At 40.4% G+C, this 19,927-nt stretch overlaps 1 protein-coding gene across 1 annotated transcript in view; it reads left to right on the top strand.

Annotated features, from left to right (window-relative positions):
- The first annotated feature begins 6,692 nt into the window (after positions 1-6,692).
- The window catches only part of LOC144000394 (uncharacterized), a 30,575-nt gene continuing 17,340 nt past the window's right edge, over positions 6,693-19,927 (top strand). Inside the window, exons 1-3 of the mRNA XM_077494203.1 lie at positions 6,693-7,011; positions 9,676-9,954; positions 14,433-14,518. Of these exons, the coding sequence (XP_077350329.1) occupies positions 6,705-7,011; positions 9,676-9,954; positions 14,433-14,518 (672 nt within the window). The 5' untranslated portion in view covers positions 6,693-6,704. The remainder of the gene's footprint in view (positions 7,012-9,675; positions 9,955-14,432; positions 14,519-19,927) is intronic.

Here is a 19,927-nt window from a genome sequence, read left to right as displayed (position 1 = left end):
CTCATGGACGAGATCAGGGATGTGATTGAGGAAGAGTGGGAAAAGACAGAGAAAATGTTCTCTATTAATCGGTTGGGAAAGTTATTCCCTCTCTCATAGCCTGATTCCGCAATGCTGGAGGGTTCTCCAGTGGTCGATGCAGCAGTGGTAAGGTTGGCAAAGAATGTCACATTGCCCCCGGAAGACTCAACTTCTTTTAAGACTCCAGATGGCAGACAACGCCTGTAAACCTGTCATAGCCCTGACATCAGTGTCCAATGCGCTACGCGTCTGGACAGATAATATAGAGTCAGCAGTCCAACAGGACATCCCAGAGGAGGATATAATCAAGGCCTTGGATGAGCTGAAGTTCTCAGCAGACTTTATTGGTGAAGCCGTCATCGATTCAATTCGTTGCTCCGCAAGGGCAATGCTCCACACAGTTATGGCCAAATGGGCTTTGTGGCTGAAACCGTGGGCAGCAGATATCGCCTCCAAACAGAACTGGTGCAAGATACCATTTGATGGTGAAGCCTTGTTTGGGGGAAAAAAACTGGACAAGGACATCTCTCGAGTCACTGGTGGAAAATCAGGCCTGCTACCCCAAGACAGGTGATCTAGGTGCTCCAGGACAATCGCACCTATATTCCAATACTCCAAGAATAAGGATTACCGATAGTCCAGGCAGGGAAAAGGCTTCAGGCATAATTGGGAAAGCACACAGTCCACGTTCCTCAAAACCCGAAGACAGAGACCAATGCCTAACCCACAGGATTCTACTATATCCTTTCGACGCCTGGCCAGCCCAAGCGATTCCTGTGTGGGCCAAGCTAAAACACTTCTCAAAGATCTGGGAGCAAAAGTGCAGGGATTCTTGGGTAGTCTCCACAGTCAAATATGGCCATTTTGGGCCGTTCCTAGACAAACCTCCCAAGGTCCTCTTCTCCCTGACAAGGGTGTCAAGGTTCCCCCCTAAAAAACGGAAGTGCTACAGCAATCTCTTCTCTCCTTGCAGTAACAGCAAGCGGTAGTTCCAGTGCCTCCATCAGAGAGATTTTCGGGTTTTTACTCAACCCTGTTTCCAGTCCCCAAGAGAAATGGAGGGTGGAGACCCGTGATAGACCTAAAAAGTCTAAATCGTTATTTCTTCCTAGTAAGATTCAAAATGGAGTCACTACGAACGATTATTTGTGTAGACCAATCAGGGGGCTGGATGTTGTCAATAGACTTGCAGGACGCTTACCTGCATATACCCAAACTCCCTCCTTTCCAGAAGTATCTGAGATTGGCGGTGGGGCAGGTACATCTCTAATTCCAGAGTCTTCCATTGGGCCTCTGCGCATCGCCAAGAGTCTTCACAAAGACCCCAATTGCCATCATAGCCCCTCTGAGAGAATTGGGGCTTCGGGTATGCCACTACTTGGACGACCTTCTACTGCTGGCAAAAGACTGTGGAACAGGTGGTATCTATCCCAACCCATACACTTGACGACCTTGATGCTCAGGAGTCTGCATTGGTAGATGAAGAAACAGACACTTCTGAAATCACGCCGTTAGGGCATGTCGACTGGATCACAGTTAATACCAATGCCAGTGCAGCAGGTTGGGGAGCACACTGCAACCGGATCTCAGTGCAGCGTAGATGGTCCTTCCATACAACAGGCCTGGTGTCGAATGTCCTGCAGGTCAGAGCGGCCTACCTTGCGTTACTAGCCCTAAGGTTCGAGATTACAGGGAAACCTGTTCTCCTCCGAATGGACAACAGGGCTGCGGTATCCTATGTACACCGGCAAGGGGGGACACGCAGCAGGTCCCTCCTGAAGGAGGTGGAACCCATAATACTCTGGGCAGAAAGGAATCTAAAGGACCTGAGGGCAGTTTATCTGCCCGGCCATCTCAACTTGAGGGCCGACCGCCTTTCCCGCAAGTTTGCGGATGCCAACGAATGGTCTCTACACCCGGAGATTTTCGACTGGATAGTGAACCAGTGGGGTCCCCTCGAGATAGACCTATTTGCAACAGCACTCAATACCAAGCTTCCAAGGTGCATCTCAAGGCTTCCTCAACCCCAAGCGGAGGTATTAGATGCCCTCTCAGCCCCCTGGGCATGCAATCGGGCCTATGCCTTCCCTCCACGGCCTTTCATTCCAAGATTCCTGTCAAGGCTTATGATTATGAAACCTTGACAGTGATAACGGTCCTACTGTACTGGCCAACACGCCCTTGGTTCCCCACAGCAATGTATCTAAGTACCCGACTTCCAGTCAAGGTTCCAATAATACCTCTTCGCCTCTCGCAAGGATGTCACACCCTTCCAGATCCCCGCAGGCTGGATCTTCACATCTGACAGCTGAAAGGGAAAGGTTCCAATCTCTAGGGTGTTCCAACAAAGTGATCGCAACCCCGCTCAAGGCAAGAAAACCATCCACAAACAAAAGTTCAGGGCCTTCATGATTGGCAGAAGCTGTGATCTAGATTCCCCATCATCCTCTCAAATTCTTGAGTTTTTGCAGGCAGGCCTAGACCTAGGTCTTGCACTAGGTACACTAAAAGTACAGGTATCAGCATTTTCATTGGCAAACCAGTAGAAGATGGGCCGAGGACTCATTAATAATACAATTCTTCAAAGCTGTCAAAAAGATCCGACCGCCAACTAAACAATCTTTTCCCACTTGGGACCTTGCTATTATCCTAGAGTCCTTAGCCAGTCCACCTTTTTGCCCCTTCGGAGTCAGCATCGCTTTGGAATCTAGCCTAGAAGCTAGCCTTCCTGATAGCTATAACCTCTGGCAGACGGATTTCAGAGCTCCAAGCTTTAGGAGCAGATCATAATCATATCATATTCTATCCGGACAGAGTAGAACCCAGAACAGTGCGAGGATTTATTCCCAAAGTCGCATCATCCTTAAACATGTCAGAACCTTGGGCACTCCCAACATTTTCAGAACAGGACTCTGGTTCTCTTCATGAGCTAGACATTGCCTCCACTTTGAAATGCTATCTGCAGGCCACAGCATCATTCAGGGATTCCATCAGGCTGTTTATAATTCCCTGGGGCAAACACCAAGGCAAGGAGGCGTCAGCAAGAACGATTGCCTCATGGATCGTTAGACTCATTCACAAGGTGTACAGGACAAAGGGGCTGGAACCCCCTTTGGCGGTCAGGGCGCACTCCACCAGAGCAGTTTCTGCCTTTTGGGCGGCAAGAGCGAATGTGTTAATTGAAACTATTTGTGGGGCAGCGACTTGGTCGTCCCGACATACGTTTCTGAAACATTGCAGGGTGGACCCAGGAGCTCTTGCATCGGTGGAGTTTGGCAGACAGGCAGTCACATCAGCCCTCGCTTCTTCTAAATAATAATTTCTTTAAAATAGACTTCTAAGCATCCCACCCATCTCAGCTAGTTATTTGTCACAGGTATGCTGCCATGGAGGCACCAGGAAAACAGAAAATTGTACCATACTTACCGTAATTTTCTTTTCCTGGTGCCTATCCATGGCAGCATACAATCCCACCCTCGGTATTCTATATTACGGAGAATGCGGGGGCTGTACTAACCTTTTCTTTTATAATATTCACTAGTCCTGAGGGAGGAGCCAAGGCGGAGCTTGTCACAGGTATGCTGCCATGGATAGGCACCAGGAAAAGAAAATTACGGTAAGTATGGTACAATTTTCTGTTTTTATATATTTCTTTCACATATATAATCTCCCATTATAACACTCCTTGCCTATGAGTAGTCCAAGGAAGGTGTAGGATTGTGGTTTATATTTTTGTCTGTATTTTTTTTCTGCATTTTTTTCTATATTTTTTCTGGATATTTATCACATGGAATATTTTATGTAGTTGGCTTTGTTTAATACTGGGAGTCTAACTGTTATATTCCCTACTTAAGGTAAAAAAAAAATTCTTTCCGCTTTTTTGTTGTCACAGAATTGTTTAGATATTATGGAAGAATTCTGACTTTGAATCTCAGAATTCTGACTTTAAAACTCAGAATTCTGACTTTGAATCTCAGAATTCTGACTTTCAAACTCAGAATTCTGACTTTTAATCTCAGAATTCTGACTTTCAAACTCAGAATTCTGACTTTTAATCTCAGAATTCTGACTTTCAAACTCAGAATTGTAAATTTTTTTTTTTTTACAGAATTCTGAGATTCAAAGTCAGAAATCTGAGTTTGAAAGTCAGAATTCTGAGATTCAAAGTCAGAATTCTGAGTTCGAAAGTCAGAATTCTGAGATTCAAAGTCAGAATTCTGAGTTTGAAAGTCAGAATTCTGAGTTTCAAAGTCAGAATTCTGAGTTTCAAAGTCAGAATTCTGAGACTCAAAGTCAGAATTCTGAGTTTTAAAGTCAGAATTTTGAGATTCAAAGTCAGAATTCTGACTTTCAAACTCAGAATTCTGCTTTTTTTTTTTTTTTGATGGCCCCAGGGCTCTTCCATAGTTTTAGGTCACTTATGGTAGTTGGTATAAAAAATTGAGAAATTATAGTTTCTCTGAGTAAAATAGTGAGGAATCTTTCAGCCTATACACATTAGTTGATTGAAAGCACCAAACACTGAATATATCACAGGCCTCAGGGCCAGAAAACGGTGATCCAAATAAGTTTAGTTTCAATCCTTTTATATTTTGAATAGAAATAAATTTGAGGTAGCGCCAGTAGCCCATATTAATTATTTATTACATTCACAGACATGACTAGGCATGATGGGAATTGTAGATGTAATTAGATAATACCTCAAATTTATTGGGATTTTTAAGGCAATATAGAAAAAAGAAAGTATATACTAAAATATATATAGAAAAATATAAATTTTATTACAACTATCAAAAAGTATTACAAAACCACAATGATCCATAAAATAACAGTGTTGTGCTAACATAAACATGATGGGAATTGTAGTTGCTGAACAACCGGAGGGCCGTAGATTGAAAACCCCTGTTCTACATGCTTTATACTGTGGTAGGAACATGAGATTGGGAGCTCCATCCTTCTACAGAGAAGGATTTGAGATGTTCTTCATGCTCTGTAAATGACTGCACACTAGAAGAACCCCCAATTAGTTAAATATTTATTTTTCATCTAATGGATTTTATTTTATGATTTTGGGCTTTTTTTTTCTCCAAAGAATTGTATCCTTTTTTGCTATTCGTAGATTTAACTCAAATTTAGGAGAGAAAGTTACCCCTGCCCCATGTTTTTATACTAATCTTTAATTAACCGGTTCCCGACCGGCGCACGCCGATGTACGTCAGCAGAATGGCACGGACAGGCATATTGGCTTACAGGTACGTCCAATCTTCAATGCCGCCCTGCCATTGCAAGCGCGCCACCGGCGGCGCACTCACATGCCAGTCTGGACCCCCGTGAGTCCGGTCGTGGGTCCCGCGGACTCAATCGCTGCGGGCATACCTGCGATCGTCTCACGGGGCGGCTGAATGGAGGAAATGCAGTGTAAACAGCATTTCCCCATTCTGCCTAGCAACTAGTGACGCTGATCTCTGCTCCATGTGATTGGAGCAGAGATCAGTGTTCACTAAATGAAAGCCCAGCCCCCCCCCCCCCACAGTTAGTAACACACCCCTAGGAACACTTAACCCCCTACACTGCCACCCACTGGTTAACCCCTTCACTGCCGGTGTCATTTACACAGGAATCACTGCATTTATATAGCAGTGATTAATTACTGTATAAATGACAATGGTCCCAAAAATGTGTCAAAAATGTCTGATGTGTCCGCCGCAATGTCGCAGTCACAATAAAAATCGCTGATCGCCGCCATTACTAGTAAAAAAATAAATAATTAAAAATAATTAATAAAAATGCCATAAAACTATCCCTATTTTGTAAACGCTATAACTTTTGCGCAAACCAATCAATAATCACTTATTGTGATTTTTTTACTAAAAATATGTAGAAGAATATGTATCGTCCTAAACTGAGGAACTATAAACTATAAATTTTTGGGAGATATTTATTATGACAAAAAGTAAAAAACAATGCGCTTTTTTCAAAATTGTCGCTCTATTTTTGTTTATAGCGCAAAAAATAAAAACTGCAGAGGTGATCAAATACCACCAAAAGAAAGCTCTATTTGTGGGGAAAAAAAGGACTTCAATTTTGTTTGAGAGCCACAAAAAAATACTAAAAAATTATTAATAAAAATGCTATAAAACTATCCCTATTTTGTAAAAGCTATAACTTTTGCGCAAACCAATCAATAATAGCTTATTGTGATTTTTTTACTAAAAATATGTAGAAGAATATGTATCGGCCTAAACTGAGGGAAAAAAATGTTTTTTTTATAAATTTTTGGGAGATATTTATTATAACAAAAAATAAAAAATAATGCGTTTTTTTCAAAATTGTCGCTCTATTTTTGTTTATAGCGCAAAAAATAAAAACCACAGGGGTGATCAAATACCACCAAAACAAAGCCCTATTTGTGGGAAAAAAAAGGACTTCAATTTTGTTTGGGAGCCACGTCGCACGACCGCGCAATTGTCAGTTAAAGCGACGCAGTGCCGAATCGCAAAAAGTGCTCTGGTCTTTGACCAGCAAAATGGTCCGGGGCTGAAAGTGGTTAAAAATGAAAGGCTTGAATATATTTTTTTTTACAAATGTCTCTGAAAATGTGCCGAAAACGATTTATGAATTTATGTTGTCATTTTAAAAGCTATTTTTTTTTTAAATCTGTTTGAAGGATCTGCCCTTGGGAAATGGTGTCTGTGAAGCCGGTAGTTGGGATACTTTCTAAGGAACACCCAGAATCGTACCGGTGGTTGACTTCATTTCTGTCATCTCTACCAGAAGTGAAAGATGTCCTCAGCACTCGGCTTCCTGGGAACAACTCCCCGCACTTCAGAGAGGAAGTGTCTCAGTACGATTTTGTGGTTTTCTACACACCAAAGCACGTGGAAGAGGAGAGCAGAGAGGAGGAACGGTGGCGTGGACAGGACTTGGTTATAATCGATAAGACTGAGCCACCATATACTGAAGATCTGACACTTGTTTCAGACATGATAGGTACAATGAAAGAGGGACATACTAGCCAAGAATGAAACATTCCTCGTTCACCAATGCTCCACATTTTTTAAATTCGGTTCTTAACTCTGTCCAATCACTTTGTTATTTCTACTAAGGATATCTTACATTTTTCTGTAGATTAAGGTGATTCTAAGGCCGCGTACACACGGGCGGATTGTCCGCCCAACTAAGTACGGCAGACAGTCTGACAGACTGTCTGCCGTACTTTTTAATGAACGGACTTGACCACACACGTCGAACGAACAGTCCGCTGAAACCTTGCGCGATGACGTGTACAGCACGTACGACGGGACGAAAAAATCGACGTCCAATACACTGCAATGCAAGTTTCGGCCGTGTAAATCCTTTCTGAGCATGCGTCATACTTAGTCCGTCCAACATGCCTGCTCACGAGCGGACTGTCCGCTGAAACCAAGTTTGGACGGACAAAATTACGGAAATTCCGTAAGACTTTGTTCGTCAGACAATCCGCTCAAACAGTCCGCTGAAGCCCACACACGAGCGGATTGTCCGCTCAACTGTGTTTCAGCGGACTTAGTTGGGCAGACAATCCGCCCGTGTGTACGCGGCCTAAGGCCGCGTACATACGGGCGGACTGTCTGGCCAACTAAGTCCGTCAGACAATCCGACGGACAGTCCGTCCTACTTTCGAATGAACGGACTTGACCACACACGATGAACAGACAGTCCGTTGAAAACTTGCGCGATGACGTGTACAGCACGTGCGACGGGACTAGAAATAGGACGTCCAACCTTTCGCCGTGTAAATCCTTTCTGAGCATGCGCCATACTTAGTCCGTCCAACTAGCCTACTCACGAGCGGACTGTCCGCTGAAACCACATTTGGACGGACAATATTACGGAAATTCCGAAATACTTAGTCCGCCAGACTGCACGCTGAAAAAGTCCGCTGAAGCCCACACACGAGCGGACTGTCCGCTGAAATGTGTTTCGGCGGACTAAGTTGGCCAGACAGTCCGCCCGTGTGTACGCGGCCTTAAGGAAACAAAAAATAACAAACATGTTATACTTACCGGCTCTGTACAATGGTTTTGCACAGAGCGGCCCTCGATCCTCTTTTTTTGGGTCTCCCACCAGTATTCCTGGTCCTGCCCACCCCACCCCCCCAATATGAGGCAAAAAGGAAGTTCTGGACAGCCGCACTCCGGAATGTTGCCCGTAGAAAGAAGCTATTAGGAGGGTGGGATGGGAAGGGGATCCCCGCTTCAGGTGGAAATGTGGGTCTAGAACTCTCCTCGGAACCGGAACACCAGGTGCCGGCTATGCATATAGCAACATGAGGCAAAAAGGAAGTTCTGGACAGCCGCACTCCGGAATGTAGCCCGTAGAAAGAAGCTATTAGGAGGGTGGGATGGGAAGGGGATCCCCGCTTCAGGTGTAAATGTGGGTCTAGAACTCTCCTCGGAACTGGAACACCAGGTGCCGGCTATGCATATAGCAACATGAGGCAAAAAGGAAGTTCTAGACAGCCGCACTCCGGAATGTAGCCCCGTAACAAGAAGCTATTGGGGGGGGGGGGGGGTGGGATGGGAAGGGGATTCCCGCTTCAGGTGGAAATGTGGGTCTAGAACTCTCCTCGGAACTGGAACACCAGGTGCCGGCTATGCATATAGCAACATGAGGCAAAAAGGAAGTTCTGGACAGCCTCACTCCGGAATGTAGCCCGTAGAAAGAAGCTATTAGGAGGGTGGGATGGGAAGGGGATCCCCGCTTCAGGTGGAAATGTGGGTCTAGAACTCTCCTCGGAACTGGAACACCAGGTGCCGGCTATGCATATAGCAACATGAGGCAAAAAGGAAGTTCTGGACAGCCGCACTCCGGAATGTAGCCCCGTAGCAAGAAGCTATTGGGGGGGGTGGGATGGGAAGGGGATCCCCGCTTCAGGTGTAAATGTGGGTCTAGAACTCTCCTCGGAACTGGAACACCAGGTGCCGGCTATGCATATAGCAACATGAGGCAAAAAGGAAGATCTGGACAGCCGCACTCCGGGAAATAGCCTTTATTTGTAAAAAGTCCAACAGATACAAGCCACAGCAACGAAATGGGACAAATTAACTGACGTGTTTCACACTTAACAGTGCTTAGTCATAGCTATGACTAAGCACTGTCAAATGTTAAGTGTGAAACGCGTCAACTCATTTGCCCCATTTTTTTGCTGTGGCTTGTATCTGTTGGACTTTTTACAAATAATGGCTATATTTCCCGGAGTGCGGCTGTCCAGAACTTCACTTTTGGCTCATGTTGCTATATGCTTAGCCGGCACCTGGTGTTCCAGTTCCAAGGAGAGTTCTAGACCCACATTTCCACCTGAAGCGGGGATCCCCTTCCCATCCCACCCCCCAATAGCCTCTTGCTACGGGGGCCACCATATAGCTTCTGCAGGACAGAAAAGAAAAGAAAACTGGAAAAATTGCAATTTCGACCTTCAGAAGTCCATTTCTTCAAGCTATTTTTTTCACGATTGAATCCGGAGCCTTGCAGGCTTTACTCTTCTTCCTGATGGTTAGCGGGGGCGGGGCTCACATTAATATTAGTAATTTGGTTGGACAAGGACGTGAATAAGGAGTACACACATAGGTACATATTAAAACTGATATAAGTTCTGTCCTGACCCACTTCTAGGAGAGAGAAAAATTCTGATGGTGACCGATGAACCAGAGAGGAGCACCTCCGAGGAGAAGACCCAGAACCTCCAGAACCAGGACAGTTATAAGCAATGGATTCAAGAACTCTTCCAATTCACTGGACAAGACAACGCGTCTCCTCCCAATTCAAAGCACTCTAATGGGACGATGACGATGACGATGACAACCGATCTACAAAACAAAGATCTGTCCGGAACACAAATCCCAAATGAATCATTAAAGGAAGATTTGAGTGATAAGGATTCTGTTTTAAAAGGTCTGTAGAAAACACGTGTGATTCGTTTTTTTTTTTATATTATGAATAAAAATTCAGACAAAGTTCTCATTATTCGGAGATTCAGATGTATCCTAATTTCCAAATCGCAATAGTGAATGAGCTGAAATTGAAAACCAAAATGAATTAGCTGAAAAAACTGAATAGAATGGAATAAAACTGAATAAAAAAATGAAAGAATACAAGAGAATAGAATGTAAAAAAAAAAATAGAAAATAATAAAATAGAATAGAAAAAATAAAATACAATACAATAGAATAGAATGAAATAGCTGAATTTGAAACAAAACGAATTAACTGAATTTGAAAATGATTTTGAATTTGAACTGGAAACATATTGCAATCGATACAGTAATGTAGCAAAGTGAAATAATTGATATTCAATTAAATAAATGATGAATAGAATAGACTAGAATAGATTAGGACAGAATATAATAACATAGAAGTAAATAGAAAAAAAAAATAATAATAAATAGAACAAAATAGAAAAAAACTGAATAGAATGGAATAAAACAGAATAAAAAATGAAAGAATACAAGAGAATAGAATGTAAAAAAATAATAAAATACAATACAATACAATAGAATGAAATAGCTGAAATTGAAAACAAAAATGAATTAGCTGAATTTGAAACAAAACGAATTAACTGAATTTGAAAATGATTTTGAATTTGAACTGGAAACATATTGCAATAGATACAGTAATGTAGCAAAGTGAAATAATTAATATTCAATTAAATAAATGATAATTATTACTTAGGCTGCTTTATAGAACAGAATAGAATTGAATAAAATAGACTAGAATAGATTAGGACAGAATATAATAACATAGAAGTAAATAGAAAAAAAAATAGAACAGAATAGAAAAAACTGAATAGAATGGAATAAAACTGAATAAAAAAATGAAAGAATACAAGAGAATAGAATGTAAAAAAAAGAATAGAAAATAATAAAATACAATAGAAAAAATAAAATACAATACAATACAATAGAATGAAATAGCTGAATTTGAAACAAAACAAATTAACTGGATTTGAAAATGATTTTGAATTTGAAATGGAAACATATTGCAATAGATACAGTAATGTAGCAAAGTGAAATAATTGATATTCAATTAAATAAATGATGAGTAGAATAGACTAGAATAGATTAGGACAGAATATAATAACATAGAAGTAAATAGAAAAAAAAAATAATAAATAGAACAGAATAGAAAAAACTGAATAGAATGGAATAAAACAGAATAAAAAATGAAAGAATACAAGAGAATAGAATGTAAAAAAAAATAGAAAATAATAAAATACAATACAATAGAATAGAATGAAATAGCTGAAATTGAAAACAAAACGAATTAACTGAATTTGAAAATGATTTTGAATTTGAACTGGAAACATATTGCAATAGATACAATAACATAGCAAAGTGAAATAATTAATATTCAATTAAATAAATGATAATTATTACTTAGGCTGCTTTATAGAACAGAATAGAATTGAATAGAATAGACTAGAATAGATTAGGACAGAATATAATAACATAGAAGTAAATAGAAAAAAAAAAAAATAATAAATAGAACAGAATAGAAAAAAACTGAATAGAATGGAATAAAACAGAATAAAAAATGAAAGAATACAAGAGAATAGAATGTAAAAAAAATTTGAAAATAATAAAATACAATAGAAAAAATAAAATACAATAGAATAGAATAGAATGAAATAGCTGAAATTGAAAACAAAAATGAATTAGCTGAATTTGAAACAAAACGAATTAACTGAATTTGAAAATGATTTTGAATTTGAACTGGAAACATATTGCAATAGATACAATAACGTAGCAAAGTGAAATAATTAATATTCAATTAAATAAATGATAATTATTACTTAGGCTGCTTTATAGAACAGAATAGAATTGAATAGAATAGACTAGAATAGATTAGGACAGAATATAATAACATAGAAGTAAATAGAAAAAAAAAAAAATAATAAATAGAACAGAATAGAAAAAAACTGAATAGAATGGAATAAAACAGAATAAAAAATGAAAGAATACAAGAGAATAGAATGTAAAAAAAATTTGAAAATAATAAAATACAATAGAAAAAATAAAATACAATAGAATAGAATAGAATGAAATAGCTGAAATTGAAAACAAAAATGAATTAGCTGAATTTGAAACAAAACGAATTAACTGAATTTGAAAATGATTTTGAATTTGAACTGGAAACATATTGCAATAGATACAGTAATGTAGCAAAGTGAAATAATTAATATTCAATTAAATAAATGATAATTATTACTTAGGCTGCTTTATAGAACAGAATATAATTGAATAGAATAGACTAGAATTGATTAGGACAGAATATAATAACATAGAAGTAAATAGAAAAAAAAAAATAATAAATAGAACAGAATAGAAAAAAAACTGAATAGAATGGAATAAAACAGAATAAAAAATGAAAGAATACAAGAGAATAGAATGTAAAAAAAAATAGAAAATAATAAAATACAATACAATAGAATAGAATGAAATAGCAGAATTTGAAACAAAACGAATTAACTGAATTTGAAAATGATTTTGAATTTGAACTGGAAACATATTGCAATAGATACAGTAATGTAGCAAAGTGAAATAATTAATATTCAATTAAATAAATGATAATTATTACTTAGGCTGCTTTATAGAACAGAATATAATTGAATAGAATAGACTAGAATTGATTAGGACAGAATATAATAACATAGAAGTAAATAGAAAAAAAATAGAACAAAACAGAAAAACTGAATAGAATGGAATAAAACAGAATAAAAAATGAAAGAATACAAGAGAATAGAATGTAAAAAAAAATAGAAAATAATAAAATAGAATAGAAAAAATAAAATACAATACAATACAATAGAATGAAATAGCTGAAATTTAAAACAAAAACTAATTAACTGAATTTGAAAACGATTTTGAATTTGAACTGGAAACATATTGCAATAGATACAGTAATGTAGCAAAGTGAAATAATTGATATTCAATTAAATAAATGATAATTATTACTTAGGCTGCTTTATAGAATAGAATAGAATTGAATAAAATAGACTAGAATAGATTAGGACAGAATATAATAACATAGAAGTGAACAGAAAAAAAAAATAGAACAGAATAGAAAAAAATAGAATACAATGGAATAAAACAGATTAAAAAATGAAAGAATACAAGAGAATATAATAGAATGTAAAAAAAAAATAGAAAATAATAGAATAGAATAGAAAAAAGAAAAGAAAATACAATACAATAGAATGAATATAGGCATCTTCTGAAATATTTTTTTTTTTTAAATAATGAGTACACAAAATGAATCTGAATATACAAAACAAAACCTGAAAACAAATTTTTCAAACAAAATATTAACTTAAAGAGGGATTCCACTGGAAACAAAAATATTAAATGCCAGCAGCTATAAATACTGCAGCTGCTGACTTTTAATAAATGGATACTCACCTGTCCCGAGGTCCAGCGATGTCGGCAGCCGAGGCCGATCGATCGCTCGGCTCTCGGCTGCTGCCGCCGCCATTCTCAGCGAGGGAATCAGGAAGTGAAGCATTGCGGCTTCACTTCCCAGTTTCCTACTGCGCAATGCGCGAGTCGCCCCGTGCAATGAGAATGGTCCGCGCTGCCTCTGGGACCCGTGTGTGTCCCAGCAGACAGCGCGCAGGGACAGGAAGAGACATAGACTCCCGTGGGACTCTATGCCCAGAAGTGGGTGCAAATACCTGTCTTAGACAGGTATCTGCACCCCCTCCAGCCCCTGAAAGGTGCCAATTGTGACACCGGAGGGGGGGGGGGGTCCGATGAGTGGAACTTCCACTTTAGGGTGGAACCCCGCTTTAATAAACAAATCCTAGGCCAGCAGGGGGCCCAGGCAGCTGGGTGAATTGGATGTGGGCAGGAAAGGTAATCAGCATAGCAGGGAGGCAATTACTGGAACCTATCCCCTGTAGTGCTCTCTGCAGCAGCTGAAAGATGGCTTCTTCTCCTCTTCCTCCCGCCAGCTTTCAGCTGCTTCAGAGAGAGCCATACAGGAGATAGTTTCCAGTAATTGCCCCACTCCCCACCACAACCAATCACTCTCCCTGTGAACCATACATTTCCCCCTGCTGTACGCCCACATCCCTGTTGTGCATCTGGATTCCCTCCTCTCCTTCCTGCTGGCAGCTGTAAGCACACAAAGGGGTCCTTCAGGATGGAAAGTGGGGGAAGGGTCTGGTAAATATGTCATATATTTACCATCCCCTTCCTTTACTAAATGTGTGATTGGTACTGATCACTTATTGTGTTCATTCATAACTGAAGCAAAGTAAACAGTTTTTTTTTTGTGGGAGGGGGGCCCTGTTAGGTTGGCTGTATGGGGCCCCCATGGTTTTTAACAGCAGCCCTGCTCATAAGCATGATTTTTATTTATATTTCCTCTTGACAGGTGATGCTGAAGCTCCTTCGAGTTCATCAGTAGATGTCCAGACAATATTGTCCAGCAGGGGGAGCCCTGACAGCACCACAACCAATGTAAATATCATATAGTATCATATATGTTCATTTTTCTGCCTCTTACCTCTGTCACCATCATATAAATACTTTACATTATTTGTATTCCCAATCAAAAGATAAATGTGCCGCATTTAAAACGCCTTCTAAACCTATTTTAATTACGCTCTATTGGTTTGAACCAGCAAATAAAAAATGTGGTTTGAGGTTTATTTATTTTTTTTTTTTTTTTATTACAATCTCCTCAAAAATTTACAGGAGAACAAGGAATGATGTGATGGATAGTGATGAGCTTTTTTGGGTGCCCATTTTCTAAACCAATAAGCAGGGAGTCATCAAATAAATGGCATTGGGGGGGGGGGGGCGGGGGCGGGGGCTGGGACTGCCCTGAGGGGCATGTACTGAAGCAAAAAAAAGAATAATTCCAGTTGGAGGGGAGCAGCAATTTCAGTAAGGTTTAAAGTAAAACTTTCAAAACTCTGTGAAATAACATGTCCGGGGGGTGCCCTGACCCTGCCTGTGAAGTGGCGCATCTGTGTGACGTATACAACCTACTGCAGCAACACTGACATTTACAAAGGACAACGGGTGTTTAAATCGATGGCAAAATGACAGTTCCCGGCAGCTTCAAAGCAGCCATGGATTAGAGTAAACTAAGGGTTAAAAAGGGGTGAAACAGAGGAACATTCTATAGATATATATATATATATATATATATATATATATATATATATATATATATATATATTTTTTTTTTTTTTTTTTCACTTGTCAGGTTGCTTTAACTGATATCATCTGCAGATGGAAGACCATTCCTTTGATCTGTAGATGAATGAACAGAAAGATACAAAAGTTAACAATGTTTCATTGTATCTTTCTGTATTCGCGGCTGAGCAATGTTGTTGATAAACATTGCCAGACAGCTCCTGCTGCCCAGACCTTCTTTGTGTACTCGGCAAGGCAGCTGTGAGAATTAACATGTCTGGGGGGTGCCCTGACCCTGCCTGTGAAGTGGCACATCTGTGTGACGTATACAACCTACTGCAGCAACACTGACATTTACGATGGGTGTTTAAATCGATGGCAAAATGACAGTTCCCGGCAGCTTCAAAGCAGCCATGGATTAGAGTAAACTAAGGGTTAAAAAGGGATTAAACAGAGGAACATTATATATATATATATATATATATATATATATATATATATTTTTTTTTTTTTTTCACTTGTCAGGTTGCTTTAACTGATATCATCTGCAGATGGAAGACCATTCCTTTGATCTGTAGATGAATGAACAGAAAGATACAAAAGTAAACAATGTTTCATTGTATCTTTCTGTATTTGCGGCTGAGCAATGTTGTTGATAAACATTGCCAGACAGCTCCTGCTGCCCGAACCTTCTCTGTGTACTCAGCAAGGCAGCTGTGAGAATTAACATGCCTGGGGGGTGCCCTGACCCTGCCTGTGAAGTGGCGCATCTGTGTGACGTATACAACCTACTGCAGCAACACTGACATTTACAATGGGTTTAAATCGATGGCAAAATGACAGTTCCCGGCAGCTTCAAAGCAGCCATGGATTAGAGTAAACTAAGGGTTAAAAAGGGATTAAACAGAGGAACATTTTATATATATATATATATATATATATATATATATTTTTTTTTTTTTTTCACTTGTCAGGTTGCTTTAACTGATATCATCTGCAGATGGAAGACCATTCCTTTGATCTGTAGATGAATGAACAGAAAGATACAAAAGTTAACAATGTTTCATTGTATCTTTCTGTATTCGCGGCTGAGCAATGTTGTTGATAAACATTGCCAGACAGCTCCTGCTGCCCAGACCTTCTTTGTGTACTCGGCAAGGCAGCTGTGAGAATTAACATGTCTGGGGGGTGCCCTGACCCTGCCTGTGAAGTGGCACATCTGTGTGACGTATACAACCTACTGCAGCAACACTGACATTTACGATGGGTGTTTAAATCGATGGCAAAATGACAGTTCCCGGCAGCTTCAAAGCAGCCATGGATTAGAGTAAACTAAGGGTTAAAAAGGGATTAAACAGAGGAACATTATATATATATATATATATATATATATATATATATATATTTTTTTTTTTTTTTTCACTTGTCAGGTTGCTTTAACTGATATCATCTGCAGATGGAAGACCATTCCTTTGATCTGTAGATGAATGAACAGAAAGATACAAAAGTAAACAATGTTTCATTGTATCTTTCTGTATTTGCGGCTGAGCAATGTTGTTGATAAACATTGCCAGACAGCTCCTGCTGCCCGAACCTTCTCTGTGTACTCAGCAAGGCAGCTGTGAGAATTAACATGCCTGGGGGGTGCCCTGACCCTGCCTGTGAAGTGGCGCATCTGTGTGACGTATACAACCTACTGCAGCAACACTGACATTTACAATGGGTTTAAATCGATGGCAAAATGACAGTTCCCGGCAGCTTCAAAGCAGCCATGGATTAGAGTAAACTAAGGGTTAAAAAGGGATTAAACAGAGGAACATTTTATATATATATATATATATATATATATATATATATATATTTTTTTTTTTTTTTTCACTTGTCAGGTTGCTTTAACTGATATCATCTGCAGATGGAAGACCATTCCATTGATCTGTAGATGAATGAACAGCAAGATACAAAAGTTAACAATGTTTCATTGTATCTTTCTGTATTTGCGGCTGAGCAATGTTGTTGATAAACATTGCCAGACAGCTCCTGCTGCCCGAACCTTCTCTGTGTACTCGGCAGGGCAGCTGTGAGAATTAAAAGCTGAATTGCTCTGTAATGGGGCAGAGGGGGGGGGGGGGGGGGTCACGGCAGAAGAGCTGTTGGACTGGATGTACTAGACACGCCCTGCATTCAATGATGGCATTTCTTGGGCCATTTGTAGGACACCCAAAGCCTGCAAGTGGTTAATCTATTCCAGACCGTTGTCATAGATCAGGGATATGCAATTAGCAGATCTCCAGCTGTTGCAAAACTACAAGTCCCATCATGCCTCTGCCTCTGGGTGTCATGCTTGTGGCTGTCAGAGTCTTGCTATGCCTCATGGGACTTGTAGTTCTGCAACAGCTGGAGGTCCGCTAATTGCAAATCCCTGGTCTAGATGAAGGTATGATATAGATGTCTATGGGGGAAACCCACACAAAAAAGTGGTGTAGGGGATTCCATGATAATTCATACCAGGCCCTTCAGGTCTGGTGTGAATTTTAAGGTGGACCCCATACAAGAAAAATGGAGTGAGGTCTTCCACAAGTTCCATACCGGTGTTCTGGCGTATAGAGTCCGGGCATCACATAGTGTCCACTCTGTACTGCGCATGCGCAGTACGGAGCAGATGAAGCTTCGAAAAATCTCCGAAGCTGAACGGCGCCTGCGCCGTGAGTGGAGGTGGTAGCCCCACCATCCCAGCGGACATAGGGTTGTGAATATTAGAGGGCCCCTTGCGGGCGAGCTTCGCTTGCCACACTTCGGGCTCGGCCTCGCTGCTCTCGGCTCTTTTTTATTCAAACTCTATGTCCACTTGGATAGTGGGGATAGAACCTGGACTCACGGCGCAGGCGCCATTCATCCTCGGCAATTTTCGGAATCTGTGTTCCTGTGTACTGCGCATGCGCAGTACGCAGGGGACAATATCCGATGGAGGACGCTATTTGACAAGACACCGGCTCCCCAATCCGTCCTCAGCTAAATAAGGGAAAAGGCAGGGATAGTGGTGATTTCTGCAATGGCCCTGCCCATGTGCTTACGTTGCTGGGGGTTCCTGGCCTTGTAGGTCAATGTGCTTTTGATGACGGTTGCTAGGGAAGCAGCGGGGGCCAGCACCCACTGCTTCCTTAGGAACCATTGATAGCAGTAAGCTGCCATATATACAAGCAGTAGAAACACCACCAGCCATCATCTGTGTAGACAAGTTAGCTTGTGACTCCTTATTCTCTTAAATACTACTTAAGGAGGTATCATCGCTGCTTGAAGATTCAATACAAAAAATATTTGGGATGGGACTTTGTGTATACCCCCCAAAAATAATAACACATATATTTTATTAAAAAGTCAAGTTTTTATTAAGTATGAAAAAAGAGACACAAACATATAAAGACATTTTTTTTAAATAGTCACAAATCATGTGCGTTTACTTAATCACAAGTGTCTGGAGAACCTTCCTATAAAATTCTACTGAAGGTATCTCAGATGCATAACAGGTGAAGTTGACGCGTTTCGCTGGAATACTGCTTCCTCAGGAGCTCTTTAGCCTTTATTTTATTTTGCATGCAAAACAGATTTGGGGTCTTATAGATCCCAGATCTCTTCATAAAGAGGACTTGTCATCCCTTTTTTGTATTACAAGGGATGTTTACATTCCTTGATATAGGAATAAAAGGGATTAAAAAAAAGTGTAAAAATAAAGAAAAAGGCTAACAGTGAAAAAGAGGGTCATGCAAGTGATGATCCACACCAAAACTGAAGCACTCGATAGAGTGTCCACATTTGAAAAGCTCTGGAAACCACGGATCGATCATTACCTACCTCCACTGGGGGTCCTCCAGGCCTCGATAATTCCCTTTTAATACCTTGAGGGTGGAACCACACCTATTCCATCCTAAACAACTAATTGCTACTGCTTCTACTGGCCGTGGTCCTTCCTATGGACCCCTCTGACTTTCCCTCACCCTCCACATCATCTTCTTCTTCTTCTTTGGTAATCTAAAAATAGTTCTCGAGAAAATTCTCAAAATAACTGGATCAGTCTTCCAGAGACTAGGCCAAGGCACTATGGTGCAACAAAAAATGCATCATTAAAAATCTTGTAATTCAATTTTTTTTTTCTATTGACATCTTAAAAGTCCTATCTCCTGTATCTTGAAAATGTATTTGCACAAATACCATGTCACATCTCCGATACATGGCTTCTGCAGGAGGGGCCAAGATCTCCCTCTGACGTCAGCTGGGGAGGTCACATGGCGACCCCTCCCCCCCCCCCCCCCTGCAGTAGCCCTGAAAACCAAGTGAGCGGCCTGAAGATCGCTTTAAAAAGATATTTACATGCCTCGTTTTTATAAAAGATGTATACAGTGTGCTATGCCTATCTATAATAGAGGGGCTGGCAGTGACCATTTATAATTTTTTTGTATTTTTAATTATAGCGGTGTGCGGGGGGAGGGGTGCAGAGACACAGAATATGGAGCCGACAGGCAGGGAGGAGGGGGTGAGGGGGAGAAAGGAGAGCAGAGGAGGGCTGCAGATAATGGAGGGAAGTACTCTGACCATGGTGGTCAGGGCTCAGCAGCCCTGATTTTTGTGGTCAGTGCAGAGCGGGGGATACAGCAAGTTGCAGGTTCAGGCAGGTTCTTAACCTTGTAGCGAGGGGCAGAATACACAGCACAAGCACTGTTGGGGGGGGTT

Source organism: Lithobates pipiens, unplaced genomic scaffold (genome assembly GCF_037356315.1).
Source record: "Lithobates pipiens isolate NorthernLeopardFrog02 unplaced genomic scaffold, aLitPip1_a1.2 Scaffold_22, whole genome shotgun sequence".
Lineage (NCBI taxonomy): Eukaryota > Metazoa > Chordata > Amphibia > Anura > Ranidae > Lithobates > Lithobates pipiens.
Note: the sequence above shows the minus strand (reverse complement) of the source record. Positions and strands in the feature narration are given on the sequence as shown.